Here is a 12,353-nt window from a genome sequence, read left to right on the forward strand (position 1 = left end):
ACCAGCAATTCCAGGACTACAGGCTAGACTAGACTATGAAATTAGCATCCTGGATGGAAACAATGACAATCCTTTTCCATATTGTTGCCAGAAAACCATGTAAATGGGTCCATGAAGTCATTAACAGTCAAACTCCATTCAACAGTGTCTTTATCTTTTTATCTAATTACAAAAGAATCACACTGGGCATCAACCAAATTGCAAATATAAGATTCGCCAGCAAGCTGACCTTTGCAACAGACATCATCTCTCACACACATTTCTTATACTTAATGAGCAGAAATGGACTTTGCATATCTCTCCTCTACTGAAAGTTATTTCTCTTCAAATGGGTAGTCTCAAGTTTGTGATTCTTTATTGCACTTTCCTCCAACCTGATATTTTATCCACATACTTTAAACTATAGTTCCCATCATATTCACCCTGTTACCTTGAGCTGATGAAAACTCTAGTTTGAAGCTGCTGGACAGACCAGGCGCTATCAATCAGACAAGCCTGGGTTAATGTGACTCCACAAGCCATTCTCTTGAGAAATCAGTGCTGCTGCTGCTAAAACATCACCTCCATACTTCAAGTCAACTAGTCCTGTTGCCCACTGACATTTCTTTCCCAACCAGAAAAAGATACTTGATGGTGCCTGAGGAGGTAAGGGGAGGCCCTTGTGGCATTTAAAACCACTCCTTGCAGTTGCAGTGTGGAAAAATATCGATGTCAACCTCCACCCTTTATTATTCATTCTCAAGCATCTCAGCCTGGGTAAGGAGAAAGTTGGTGTCTGAGCTAGTTTACTCTGCAGACTAGGGGGTAGATTCATGCGAGATATCTATCTTGGGGTCAAGACAAATGATTATATTATATATATTCCTATGATGCATGAGTCAAAGGGACAAGGAAGCTAGAAGCTGTCTGGTGTCAGCTATTATGTGCTTTATACATTGCCATTCTGTAGTTTGCCAAATCTAGCAGAACATTTTTCCTGGGCACAAACAGAATTGTTAACCAAAGCAATGGTCACTGGCCAGCCCACAAGCTAGCAATTATTGATGACATTCACACGCTGCAATGTAGCCTACTATGTATTTCAACTTTAGAAGAAGCTTCGGTAGACCCACTGGAAATCTATGGGATAAGTATTCACAGCATTCACAGCTTCTGGAGGCAGGTTGTTCCACTGATTAATTGTTACAACTTTCAGTAAATTTTTCTTAGTTCTAGGTTGCTTCTCTCTTTGGTTAGTTTCTATATGTTGCTTCTTGTCCTGCCTTCAGGTGCTTTGGAGAATAGCTTGACTCCCTCTTCTATGTGGCAGTCCCTGAGATATTGGAACACAGCTATCATGTCCCCCCTTGTCCTTCTCTTCATTAAACTAGACATACCCAATCCTAGCAACCATTCCTCATATTTTTTAGCCTTCAGTCTCCTAATCATCTTTGTTGGTCTTCTCTGTACTCTTTCTAGAGTCTCAACATCTTTTTTACATCGTGGTGACCAAAACTGGATGCAATATTCCAAGTGTGGCCTTACCAAGGCATTGTAAAGTGGTATTAACATTTCACATGATCATAATTCTATCCATCTGTTAATGCAGTAAGTCAACAGCTGTTCCAGAAATACAAGCAACGCAATCAATTTATTTAGAATCCTGTTTGTGAGTGAACTCCAAGCATTTAAGTCACTTATACAATATTCTGAAAATATCAGTTTTCAGTGGAAAAAGTATTTTTCAAGCTATATGGCTGCAATCTGATCTCAGCGGCTAAAAGGAAAATTAATTTTTCAGATCCTTTACCTTACGCTTGACAAGTTGCCATCCATCTTAGAAGAACATGCTTTATTTCATTGAGGCTGGACTCCATGGAAAGGCAAGATAGAGCTTGGATTTTTGCCCAATACTCTTAATTCCTAGAGCTGAGAGGCTTTCCTTATGTTTCTGAATCAACAACAGAGAACAATCACTTTGTTTTCCTATATTTGCTGATCACTGAGACACTGAGTACATTCATCTTGCAGCAAATTTTGAGCATTGATAACTTTTAGTATAGATGTAAAGAATATCATACAATCCACAAGTTCTTGATTTGGAGTTGTTTATATGATAGTTATTTGTGCCCAAGGACTAGCATTTTCACAGCAGAAATCACAAGAGGCAATTATTTACAATGAAGAACTGATGCAAGGAACCTGTCCTAGAGGATCTTATGAGCAGACCCCATGCCTGCTTTTTTCCCAGTATTCCCATTTAACCATGCTGGTTTAAATGTACACATGCAACAACAGGTAGTCCTCAATTTACAATAGTTCATTTAGTGACCTTTCAAAGTTATAACAGCACTGAAGAAAGTGACTTATGACCATTTTTACATTTCTGACCATTGCAGCATCCCCATGGGCACATGATCAAACTTCAGTGCTTGGTAACTGGTTCATAGTTATGAAGGTTGCTGTGTCCTGGGATTATGTGATCACTTTTTGTGACCTTCTGACAAGCAAAGTCAATGGGGAAGCCAGATTCACTTAACAACCATGTCAAGAACTACAGTAATAATTTAACAACTGCAGTGATTCATTTAACAAGGTGACAGGAAAGATTGTAAAATAGGGCAAAACTCATTCAACAAATGTCCCATTTATCAACAGAACTTTTGGGGTCAATTGTGGTTGTAAGTCAAGGACTATCTGTAACATAATATCTAGATTGGTCTCAGTTACTTCTTGAAAACGATAAATCATTTTAGACGTTAGGCAACTATTCTATTCAGTACGAAATAATAACAAAATGGCAAATCATTTTGAAGGTCAACACCATGTTAAGTATCACAAGGTCATAATCCTCTTAAAATACATCGGTGGGCAGCTATTGGCATAACAACTGCCAACACCTTTCCAGCATCAACAATGCTAGATTCCAGCAAACTATGTGATGTTGGCTGAAAAGAATATATAGTCCAGATCAGGAAGGCTCCCTCAGGCCCTCATTTGTAGCCTGGCTAAGACCTTGTTACCAAATTTTAACTGCATGGTGATTCAAAATTGGTGTCCATTATTTGATTTTTTTGTAAAAAAAAAAAACCAGTTGAAATGGACGCTATTCCCACCCATTTATTTATTGCTAAATAATTTATTATTTTTAATCTATTTAAATAATGTACATGGCTGTTCATCCTACTCATGTGACTCTAGGCAGTTCACAATTCATTAAAAATGGAAACACACACTCTATTAAAACTAAAAGCAAGAGAACACACTATAACTGAGGCTATCTACATAAATAATCTCTTCAGTCATCTAATATCCTGGCCAAATGCCTGAGAGATCAGACATGTCTTTAAAGCTTTCCAAAAGACTAAGAAGGATGGAGCCAACCTAACCATTTACCTGCTGTGTACAGTAGGTGTAATAGAGATTAGCAGATTCTTTCAACATGCATCTTTGTAGGTTTGTCCTCTGTTACCATTTCTATGCAGGTTTTTTTGGGGGGGGGAGATAGCAGCAACTTAATTCCACGCAAACACCCTTTCTATGCTGCTCAGAGGGCAAACAAAGTAAGCACATTTTAATTTCCACTGAAAATATGAAATGCTATCTAATCCCACTAAGCAAGTTTGCAACTGCTTACTATTTGAAGTCAGTAAGTATTAGGTTTAACTGGAGGGAAGCTTTATCTTCATTGGATTGACAAAAATGGATACTTTAGGTCCTTTTTCTAGATAAATAAGAAATTACATTTGTTGCATTCTTTCTGTCCTAGTGATTGCTTCCACACAGATAAATCATGGGTGTCCGAGACTGAATTTTACAGCAGCAGCACAGATTTAGTACGTATTTGGACTCAAATTTTTAATTTCTCAAGTTTATTTACTAAGGAAGGACTGCACATAATGTTTATTTTGCACACATAATTACCGTAGTATACACAAAATCCAGGTTATGACCGATAAACATGTTTTTCTTGCTCAATAGCATCATTTATTTTTAGTGTGTAACATTTTATTTTTAGAAGCTAACAAATGACACATAGACACATTCACCATGTATTTAAAGAAAAAATTACTAAGCTATAGATTCATACAGCTAATTATTATTACATATAATTTCATACTAAGCTATCAGTTTATGCTATCAGACAATTTTGTAGATAAAAGGAAAGATGCTTATCCAAGGATATAAAAAAGAAGGTAAAAGTATTTTAATACATATTTTTTACAAAGAAGAAATCTGAAATGTGAAAGTCTAAATTACACAGTAGCAATTATTTATTCCCTCCCCATAATATCTACTATAGTTTTAATAACCAGTAAAAATAGAATTATCTTAAATTGTCAAATCATGCTGTGCACTCCAAAGTCCTATTGACTACTAATGTATGGAATGATGAACACAAAATCTTATGATGTCATGAGAAATTTCCAGGTACAAATAGAGATGGGAAAAACTTTACTCAATGTTTTTCAACCTTGGCAACTTTAAGACATCCTATCATGGGATCATACATGAAACTTCCTAATGTACTGAGCACTCATAAATAATAAATAACATAGAATATAATATTCCAAATGAATATTATTTATTTATGAATAAATAATATGGAAGTTATTGCAGGTATTCCTTGACTTACAACCATTTGTTTAGTGACTGTTTGAAGTTGCAACAGCACTGAAAAAGTGAGTTATGACCATTTTTCATATGACTGTTGCAGCATTCCTGTAGTCACGTGATTAAAACTTGGACACTTGGCAGCTGGCATGTATTTAGGACGGCTGCAGTGTTCTGGGGAACCGACAAGCAAAGTCAGTGGGGAAGCCAGAAGGAAAACAATGTCTAGGATGGACAAATCTGCTAGTTTGGGTTTTATTTGAAGCAAAAACGAATGTTTGCAAAATGTGCTATTTAGAAGCAGAAACGTTTTATAACATGTAGACAAATAAGTTACAAAAAAATGCCCTCTAAGCTCTTTTACTCTTCTTTTAAAGTATAAAGCTTTAGGGCTTTCAGCCAGACTATATATCTATTTCGTCTTCAACAATTATTCCACTTCGATGATTTCAGATATATATCTGCAAGCTGATATAAAATAATCTGCCTTACAATCACAGAAATATTGTGTACAGAATTTAATTGGTTAGCAATTTGCTAATCTACTTTTTGCCTTTAAATTTTGCTGAATTTGGAAAAATCAAAATAATTTGGAATGGCACCATCATGCAATGAAAATATGAAAATATCATGCCTCCTAAGGCTGAAAGGGCAGTTGTAATGTATGGAGTAACTATGATTTTCTAAATTTCATTTATGATTAAATGGTTTATGAAAGGTAGAATTTGAGTTTCTCTGCTAAAGGGTGCATGCATTTCAAAATTTGTTTGGCACATTAGAGAGCTCAGAATAAAATTAGTGTATTCCCTGGGTAAAAGGTTGTTCATAAACAGGAAGGATTAGAGCAGCCATATATTTTTATGTTAAGTAAACTAAAGAGCAAGGAGTCAACTGACAATATAATATAAACAATTCAAAAAGGCAAGGAAAGAGGAACCAAATATATGTGACGAAGTTCAGTGTGATTTCTGCGGAGATAACTGCCTGTCAGCAGAACTGTGAGAAGTGATTGATATTTCACTTATTTGCAGCATATATTCTGGTTTTTCTTCAGATCATATAAATCTTTCACCTTTCTTTCCTTAATGTGTTGAAAACTTCACATGATTATGTTCCAAGAGTGCTAATGACCAGATGACTGCGAGGAATATAAATCCTTCCATTCCCTGCCCCCTTTCAGTCAGAACTGCTTCTTGGATGAGAAGCGAAATGGTCTTCAAGGAAAAAAAACCAAGAAAATCCAGTTGCCTTTTGAAAAAGCACCTTTGTGACAACCATGGCCTGGATGACTGAGAATCTCCATAGACAGACCAGAAGGAAACAGTTCTGTCCTACTTAGTGCTTCATACATACACAATGCATTTGAAAGATTTCTGGCATAATTTCACAGGCTGTCAACTGCTGGAACATACCCAGGTGGTAGTAAACTACTCCATAGACCCAACCGATGAGAACCAGCTGCTATCATAAATATATGGATGGATGTATGACCATTCCTTCCAAAGAAATGGCTCCTGTAAATAGAGGCCTTTGTCTGAGTTTAAATTAAATGTAGATTTGGGCAGATAAATTACAGGTAGTCCTTGATTTACAACAGTTCGTTTAGTGACTGTTCAAAGTAATAGCAGCACTAAAAAGTGATTTATGACCATTTTTCACACTTATGACCACTGTAGCATCTCCATGGTCATGCCATGAAAATTCAAATACTTGGCAACTGACTCATACTTATGACATTTGCATATGTATACAATTATTCTCCTTTATTCCTTTATCCATATAACAGTGGTTCTCAACCTTTCTAATGCCGCAACCCCATAATACAGTTCCCCATGTTGTGGTGACCCCCAACCACTTATAAATCACCGGGTGCCAGGGGCATGGCCAAAGAAAAGGGGGGAAAAATGGCGGACAGCCTTGTTTGGCGACCCCCGTGAAATGGTCGTTCGACCCCAAATGGGGTCCCGACCCACAGGTTGAGAACCACTGCACTATAATGAAATCAGAACATGCACTTATCATTCTCTATGTACAAGATGGAAAGACCCTTTAAAGATCTGAATGAATTGAAAATTCAGTTCTATTCCCGTGAAACATAAAGCTAATATAATTTTTACTTTGAATATCTTCAAATGTACTATTAAAAATTTGAAATCTTGGCCTATCTGGAATTACTCTGTGTTACTTGTTGGCAGCTCTAACAAGTAAATACCTTCCCCTCTTTTACTATCCAAGATCTCCTTTAACTAGGAACTATCAGAGGTTAAGTCTGGAAACTTTTATATGGAAAGCAAGTGCTTTAACATTTTAGTTGAAAATTATATGAAAAATGCTACAGCTAGGTACTTTATACTTTCAGGATATATTTCACTTGAAATTCTGAATTTCCCCCCCCAAATATTAAACCTCTCTGATTCAGTGATTCTTCTTCAGTTTTGTTTCAACAATTTCATATAACATATAAACACAGTTAGCAAGGAGTAAACGCTTATTTTAATAATTACAATATGCTCTGCTAGAATATCATTGATTTTTTTTTCAAAAGGAAGCCATGTCAAAGTCTTCCAAGCCTTTTTATATTATACAATAATGGTTGGAAATAACTGGATTATTCACCTGTAGAACACTATATTATTTTCTATACATTAATAAAATATTAAAAAAAAAACAATGCCTGCAGATACTGCAGTCAGCAGAAGTACTAGTCTTTAATTTACAAGTATGGCACTGTTTTAATCTGTTTGGCTAGGTATCTAAGACAGGGACAACTGCTATAAACTGAACGTTTATTTTTCTAGTTTTAATTTTGTACGCCGCCCTGAGTCCTTTGGGATTGGGCGGCATATAAATAAATTAAATAAAATAAATAAATAAATAGTAAGAATCTGAAGTAGCCTTAAAGGGCTTCTTGAGTTATTTATGACGATCCCACATTTTTAGGATACGATTTGAAGGGGTAAGGAATTTAAAGAAAAAATATTATATGTGATTTTATTGCTACCATTCATGTTTTTATACAAACTAGATCAGATCTAGAAACAAGAAAGAAATGATTTACTACTGAAATTTCCATTCTGGTAACTGCCCAGAATAACAATAACACACTGTGAGAAGGATGAATATAGCCATTTTTAAGAAACTGTAATATTAAAATGAAAAGGGTAAAGTAAGTACTGTACGTTCTTACAATGGGTTTCCAAGATATTCAAATTAAAATACCTTAAAAAAAAGCATCCCTATGTGTAAAAAATGTACTACCTTACCTGAAATGGTAATGTAGCATTATTAACATTCCTTTAGGCTTCTGCTACTCTTACATAATTTATTTGTGCTAAAAGTAGACAATTGTATTTCTTTGTCTGTATTGCAAATCTAGTAATGAATTACTATCTCATGGATACCTATGTAAGACTGAACATAAATACAAGAAAATTGAAATGTATTATTATCTTTCTGACTGCCCAATGCCAGAAGCAAAAATTATTCAATAGTAATTATATGTATATAGTAGCCATGACCACTGCAATAAACTATTAAATCAAAAGGAGTTCTTTAGTTATGGATTGTTGCTTACAGCACAGGTGTAGATGTGGGTCTCACCCACTGCAGCTACAGAAATAAAAAAGAAGCTTGTCCCTTATTTATTTGTGTAGGCAACAGAACCAGAAAATGTCCTAAACCATTTTAAACGCTAATGTTTAGAATGATTTTTGTCTATTCTACAAGGCAGTTTTAATTCTGTGACCTCAGTCAATTTTATACCCGATGCACCATATTTACAGCAAGATAAAAGACAAGGAATTTTCACTGAGAACATTGGAAGATGAAACTATAAAAGAATTTCAAAGCAGAATAAGTATAACAAACTCTTTGCATAAGTACTTGAAAGTCCCTCTCAAAGAGATCAACAGAGCTTTTAAACATTTCCTAGGCAAGATTAATAATAATCCCAGCGGTTTTATGGAATTGTCATAAAATTCCCTCCCAATGTTTTTTTGTGCAATGACAAAGGAAATAATAATTAGCAATAAAACTGTCAGCCCAAAATAATATTGCAAGTAATTACTGTACATAATTACAACCTTCCATATTCTAATGCCTTCTAAAAATATTGGGATGACAATTCCCAGAATCCCTGCCAACTGGCTTTTGGCTAGGAATTCTGGGATTTCATGACCAACATATCTGAAGGGCATTAGATTGTAGAAACTCCAGCAAAGCTCAAGCAAAGTGTATAAATATAGCCAAAAGATGTAATGGAAGAAAATACAGCAGTCATTTTAGTTTTATTTAAGATGGGGGTGGGAAACTATGGCCCTTTTATGACTTCAAGTCCCAGAATTCCTAAGACAGCCATAAAGGGGCCATAGTTTCCCCATCTCGGGTACCTTTTTAACTTGAAAAGGTGAAATCTTATATAATCTATAGAAAATCTATGTAGCTCCGGATTGAATTGTGAAGTCCTTGGTTCTGTCTAGGCTTGTAGACAATTCATTACTCAACTAGATGACATCAGTGCGAGTGAGTGGGGGGGGGGGTTTGCTCTTCAGTTATTACCTAGTTGTTACCTTGTTCGGTAATGTAAGGTCTGCAAGCAAAAACCGGAGCTCAGAGATAACCAAAATTTCCTCATATATAACCCCCTCCCCCCACCATCAATAGTAATAAGACCCCCCCCAAAAAAGAGCTAGATCAACACAGGATATGGAGAGTGCAATTCGACACGAGTCTACTCATGAGTAGTCCCCCTGAATTCAGGGGGCTTGTCTTCCTGATAAAGAAAGGCTGAGTGCCTCTTTTCCCTGAGGGGAGCCCGCTGCTCTTACCAGTGATCCCTCCGCTGCCTCCATCGCCTCCGTGCCCCTTCCTCTTCTGCAAGATGAAGTAAGGGTTGGCCCGCTCCGTGATCCACAAGGCATTGGCCAGCAGCACCTCCTCCGGGTTCACCCACATTCTCACGGCCAAGACAAAGGCAGCCCGGGGAGCTTCTTTTCGGCGGACGCTCTTCAAGAACGCAGCCTCCGTTCGTCCTCAGCGCCCTGCCCAGTCCGGAGGGGCGCCGACAGCAGCAATACGGGACCACGGATCGTGGGTCAGGAGGAAGGCAAGAAAGAGCCGCGGCATGCCCGCTGAGCCTCCCGCGTCCTCGGCCAGAGGTAGGAGCGGTTATCAGGCTCGGGAGTCACGTCGGTGTGGACGCGGGAACGAGCCGAGCGGTGACCTCAGAGCGAACGACGCGGCGGCTGAGCCCTCCCAGCCTCACTCCTGCCGGGCGGTAACGCCATCTCCCATCCAGCCCATTGCATTAGAGCCCCGGGAAGGATGCGATTGCAGAACGAGGACCGCATCCGACCAAAACCCAGAAGAGGGAAGCGGGTGACGGCACGGAATTGCCTTCTGCGCAAAGAAAACTCGGAAAAACCGCCTTCCTTGTATAGGCCTTTTAGTCCCGGCCGTTTATGCGGAGGAGGCCAGGTCAGGTAGACCAACGGAGGCTAGAGAGCTGCCTGGGTCAGGTCGGCCGTCCTTCCTCCATCTCTCAGTGCGCCAGCGCCTTTCGGAGCTCACAGCTGGCAAACCCCGCAGTGTCTCCGCACGGGTTACACCCCGGATTTCGAATTATCACACCCTATCGCCCCTACATCTACTGGGCTAAAAACTCGCACGACAAACCTATCCGGGCCGGCTACGAAATGCTCGCTCCCCGAAATGGGACGCTGTCACTGTCCGACAAAGGACGTCGTAAAGGCGGCTGAGGAGACGACCGGCTACCCTCGTTTAAGCGCACTCAAAGCCAAAAGAGGTTAAGCCTCCTCCGCTGGGTTGCTAACGTCGCGATCGCTTAGATCGCCCAGCCCTGCCCAGTCAGGATGGCACCGACGGGAAACACCCTGGAACGCTCCGCTCGGCCGCGATCTCCATCGCCCGGCCGAGCCTAGCGCCTCCGGAGGGCTGACGCGCCAGGTTCCAAAGAGGCGTGGCCTCCGCTGGAACAACCTGCGCAGCGCGCGGTGGTTGGCTTGGCGCTTCCTGCAATCCCAAGAGCTGGTCACGCGGTCTCTGCATCCCTTGCTTGGCTTCGAAGCCCGCAAGCTCCACCCAAGCGGCTGGAGCCGGGTTAAGGGCCCCGGCTGGAGCTTGTCGTTTCGTGAGCGGTAATGCGGAAGAAGAGACACGTTTTCTCTCTTCTGCCCACAGAAGGTGCTGGCGAGACAGAAGGAATGGCCAGTTTCTGTTTCTAAGCGGACTGCGTTGCCAGTCAATAGTTCTATCCGCCCGGTTAATTTATTGAAGACATTTCTGTCCCTCAAAGCAGGTGTTTGGCAAGGGATAAAACTATAAGCACACAAAACCTTCGTTATCAATAAATACAGTTAATCAGCATTATTAGATTGCACGAGAAAAATTAGACTACCCACTAGTCTAGAGTCTAGGTAGAAGCAGAGGTATGAAACCCAAGGACTTTACTGCCATCTGGTGGAGGTCTGAATCATTGCCGTTCAGGTCTTGTAACCCAAGATAACAGTACAGTAGTTTTTACTCTGCATGGAAATAGTAATTTGTGGTCCTGTGCCTTATAGTTTGTTAATATTCCTGCATAATAGTTCCTATGTTTGAGAAGATGATTTTTCACTCTTGTAGTGTTTTGTGCAATAATACTATTTTTTAAGATAGGGAGCTGCCATTATAGCAATCCTGGAAGATGTTTATTTGGCTACTTTTTTGTTATGGGAAGCTATATATATATATCATTCTAAAAGAGATACCCTTGAGGTTAAGGCTCCAGCTTTATGGTTCTTTTGTGAGTGTTTTCAGGTTGACTGACTTATCATATTGGGTGACAGGTTAGCCTTCCCTCAAATACATTAGGTAAATGTCCATAGTTTGTTTTGCAGGCTGTGAATGAGTTAGTACAAAGGTGGTTCTTTATATATCTGTGAAATATATTTACATTAAATTTATGGCCATGCAAAATTTTTCTCAGAACTATTATTTCAAGCCAAAGGAGTTCATTGCAGATTTATGAGAATTCATAGATCTGTGAGGATTATATTATTGCTAAATAAAAATATTGTGAGAGATTAAATTATACAGTAAATTCCTTTGTTTATAGTTTCCTGTAGAAAGTAAACATTGCTTCATTATACTACTAAGATAGTTGTAGCAAGAATTTTTGAATATAGATCAAATAAAATTATGTGCTCTTGCTGCTCAAAGTAGTCCAGTAAGCCTGATTGCCTTATGTGGCACCTTGGCGATCACTGGCACACCCTCTTGCCTTCAGCAGCATCCACACCCGGTTGTGTTCACATTGATTGCAACAATTACTTGCATAGCCTATGCTCAGCCATGCTTGTGCTGTACATACCACTTACCCATTCTCTGGCCTGGTTATAAGATTCCCAGGATTCGCAAGTTCCTGTCAGCTTCCCTATTGACTTTGCTTGTGGCAAGAAGTCACAAAGAGGTCCTTGCTTAATGACTCACATCCTCACTTAACAACAGCAACTAGGAAATGCCGGGATTGCCATTATTAAGTGAAACAGTTGTGATGTTGCTGTTATCACTGCATTGCTTAGTGATGGAAATTCCAGTTCAAATTATTATAGCTAACCGAAGACTACCTGTAATAGTAAGTGGGTAGTCTGCACAGGGTTTGCAACCCCAATGATTTTGATATAGCTGATGAGGTACTCGCCTTCTTCTGCATACACAACTAGCCTAGTAATGAATAGATCGTGATCTTTTGCTGCTAGTAT

General features: G+C 39.1%; 1 protein-coding gene across 3 annotated transcripts in view; it reads right to left on the minus strand.

Moving 5' to 3' along the window:
* TBC1D9 (TBC1 domain family member 9) overlaps nucleotides 1-10,559 on the minus strand; it is a 68,182-nt gene extending 57,623 nt beyond the window's left edge. For all 3 annotated transcript variants that reach the window (XM_039338927.1, XM_039338926.1, XM_039338925.1), the window contains exon 1: nucleotides 9,420-10,559. In XM_039338927.1, coding sequence (XP_039194861.1) covers nucleotides 9,420-9,546 — 127 coding nt within the window. In that variant the 5' untranslated portion in view covers nucleotides 9,547-10,559. The remainder of the gene's footprint in view (nucleotides 1-9,419) is intronic.
* Nucleotides 10,560-12,353: the final 1,794 nt, after the last annotated feature.

Source organism: Crotalus tigris, unplaced genomic scaffold (assembly GCF_016545835.1).
Source record: "Crotalus tigris isolate CLP2741 ecotype Arizona unplaced genomic scaffold, ASM1654583v1 scf7180000017725.2566008, whole genome shotgun sequence".
Lineage (NCBI taxonomy): Eukaryota > Metazoa > Chordata > Lepidosauria > Squamata > Viperidae > Crotalus > Crotalus tigris.